Source organism: Solanum lycopersicum, chromosome 3 (assembly GCF_036512215.1).
Source record: "Solanum lycopersicum chromosome 3, SLM_r2.1".
Taxonomy (NCBI): domain Eukaryota; kingdom Viridiplantae; phylum Streptophyta; class Magnoliopsida; order Solanales; family Solanaceae; genus Solanum; species Solanum lycopersicum.
The window spans coordinates 7,078,808-7,081,847 of NC_090802.1; the positions used below are offsets into that span (position 1 = coordinate 7,078,808).

The following is a 3,040-nucleotide window of genomic DNA, read 5'->3' on the forward strand; positions in this document are numbered from 1 at the left end:
ATGTTTTTGTTTGTTCCCTTGGATTCCATACTATCTTTTCTTATTTCATCGGGCCTATTTTGCATAAAGTTTTTATCACAATCATGACAATGCTTTGCTATTTTTCTGTCTCAAGTGGTTATAGAAGGCATATATATATATATATATATATATATATAATGATACAAATGGCTTCATCATGAAGACAAATGATTGTTTTTTCCTCCCCCATATGCCTTCATCAACAATGTGTACCTAATTAATTATTGTTATCCTTGGAGATAGTTTAAAGTAAATACTCTCTTTGTTAAGGGGGTAAGTGATGGTTAAGTATTCGGTAAAATCTTACCCGCATCGATCATCGATCGTCTGTATAATTTTTTCTATACATGTTTGCCCATGTTATGATTTGATATGAAAACTCGATATGTATGCTAATTAGTTATACAGATTTTGATCAACATTTGCAGACATGATTTTTCCATCATATTAATATGAGGAAAATTACAACGTAAAATACATGATTTTTCATATAGTCAAATTCAACCCCAGAGTAGAGTCAAATTTTTGATTCCAAAATATATAACAATTGACAAATAAAAGTAAACGAAAAAATTATATGATTGTTTTTTTATATTTTAATCGATCTCCTTAATGAAAATCCTGCGCTGGCTCCGCCCCAACACCAACCTCCACTTTCCCTATTCATGAGCTCTAATTAGTTTACCCTTTTTTTTGGTCAATAAAGGCTATTTAGAGCCCCTCTCCACTCCATAGAGAGAGATCATGATTCATCACAAAAATTACAAAAAGAAATGGCAAAACTTTTGAAGTTTAGAATATCTAAAGCTATCTCTAACTCTTTTCATTCATGTCGTTCCAAGGACCCTTGTACACTTCCTCAACATCCTGTCCCTTCATTCTTACAAAATACACAATTCATCACCGATGATCATCTTCTGTTCGAAGAAATGATTCAACAAAATAACGAGTCACAACTGATATCGACACATCATGAACATTTCCCCATAATCACCTCACCCTCCTTCAAACACCACGTGTCGGTGACTCCGATAACCGCCACCGGCCAATGTAGCTCAAGGAATGGAGAAGCATTCAGTACTACATCCGATGACAGCCACACCAGGTCTTGTAAATTACTCCCTTTGTTTTTGTTACACAATTATTATTTAAAGAGTCCACACTTTTTCGATGAGGTATTTTAAATTATTAATTATTTTAATCTATAATATTTTTTTAATATACTAGTAGGTCACCTTCACATGAATTCAAGTGGAAAAAAGAAGAAGACAAGTGGCAACATTTTATCAAGACGAACTCTGACGATGATACAAAACAACAACCTCGTAGGAAAATCTCTTACTCCTTTAGCTCTGACAATTCAGACAACGATAAGATTTTAATAGAGATAAAGAAAAAAATTAGTACTAGTAAAACAAATTTTTTTATGATGATGAGCACTACGTCCTCATCATCATCAATGGATGAAAACGAGATTAATTTTACTAGTAAAAAAACTAAATGGGATTATCATGAGGATATCGATATTACAAATGAAGATGAAGAAAACGAGACTGAGACATTCATATCTTCTTCTCGTAAAAGCCACGTGGAGTTTCCGGATGATTCATCTTTGAATTTTAGCCATGAGTTTGATACAATTTACAAAAATACCACTAGAAGGTGTCAAAAAAAGATTGGCTATAGCAAGAGAAGAGATCATGTCAAGAACACAAGATCTAGATCTTCAAGGGACATGAACAATATTGGTACGTACCTAGTGTTGAATATATCATGTGATTGATTTATCGATCTAAAAGTTTAAACAATATAAAGGATATCTTTAGAGCTTGTTTGATCCGACAAGAAAGTTATTTTATATTAAATTATAAATGAATTAGGTTGAATTATAATATTACACCTCTTCCTCAAGCGAGTAATTAAGTTATAAATCTAGAATCTTTTACCTACTGTCGCACGTACTTTATTGAAATGTATATTCATCTCATTTAAAAATTTAAATTGATAGAGAGTATATCGTGTATATACGCTTTAACAATTTTTTTCAGGTAGAAGGTCATCAATTTCGACGTCAACGACATCATCGGACGGCGAGTTACCTCCAAGATTATCGGTGTTCAAGAAGTTGATACCTTGTAACGTGGAGGGGAAAGTAAAGGAGAGTTTTGCTATAGTGAAGAAATCAGAGGACCCATATGAAGATTTTAAAAGCTCTATGATGGAAATGATTTTAGAGAAAAAAATATTTGAGAAAAATGATTTGGAGCAACTTTTGCAATGTTTTTTGTCATTAAATGCTAAAAATTGTCATGGGGTGATTGTTGAGGCTTTTTCTGAGATTTGGGAGACATTGTTTTCACCTAATCATAATTAATGTTAGTTGTTAGGATAATTTCAAGAATTAGTACTCTATTAGTTTATTTTTAATTGGTCTTTTAGAGAGTTAATGTGTATGGCTTTAGACTAATATATATTGTTTTATCATATATATTAGTAATATGATAATGATTGCAATTTATACTTCCTCCATCCCAGTTAATATTTTATTATGGAATTTTTACATAAATTTTACAGTGTTAAAAATTAATAACTAATATGTTCTTTTTTAAGTTACAAAAGAATTGATGAAATCCAAATACATCCTGATATATCACGTCCTGATTTCAGATACACACTCAATTTCTTGATATATCATTTTTCGGTTTTGGATACATCACTCGACATTTCCATTCATCATATCTCGATTTTAGATACACACTCAACATCTCGATACATCGCTTCTTGGATTTGGATACACCACTAATGTCTCAATATATTGCATCAAAAGGGATGTGTACGACTAATTACATATATCACTCAACGTCCGAAAATATAGCGTAAAGTGACATATTCGATCAATACACCGAGTAAAGTAATGTATTCGAGAATAGGAGAAAATATTTTTTTTTGTAATTTTCAAATGATAGAAAGTTTCAAAAAATATAATAAAATAAATTATGTATTTAGATAATTTTCTCAA

General features: G+C 31.2%; 1 protein-coding gene across 2 annotated transcripts; it reads left to right on the top strand.

Moving 5' to 3' along the window:
- The first annotated feature begins 644 nt into the window (after positions 1 to 644).
- On the top strand, positions 645 to 2,544 carry OFP6 (OVATE family protein OFP6). 2 transcript variants are annotated; one of them, XM_004234566.5, is made up of 3 exons: positions 645 to 1,126; positions 1,252 to 1,769; positions 2,070 to 2,544. In XM_004234566.5, the coding sequence occupies exons 1-3, from the start codon at positions 795 to 797 to the stop codon at positions 2,393 to 2,395; spliced, it is 1,176 nt and encodes a 391-aa protein (XP_004234614.1). In that variant the 5' UTR covers positions 645 to 794; the 3' UTR covers positions 2,396 to 2,544. The 2 variants fall into 2 exon arrangements, with proteins under 2 accessions (XP_004234614.1, XP_010317715.1); XM_010319413.4 differs by having other exon boundaries at positions 664 to 1,126; positions 1,249 to 1,769.
- The last annotated feature ends 496 nt before the right edge of the window (positions 2,545 to 3,040 follow it).

Coding starts and splice junctions, on each gene's coding strand:
- OFP6 (XM_010319413.4), top strand. CDS start 795: ATGGCAAAACTTTTGAAGTTTAGAATATCTAAAGCTATCTCTAACTCT. Junction 1,127..1,248: donor TCCGATGACAGCCACACCAG/GTCTTGTAAATT, acceptor TTAATATACTAG/TAGGTCACCTTCACATGAAT. Junction 1,770..2,069: donor AAGGGACATGAACAATATTG/GTACGTACCTAG, acceptor AATTTTTTTCAG/GTAGAAGGTCATCAATTTCG.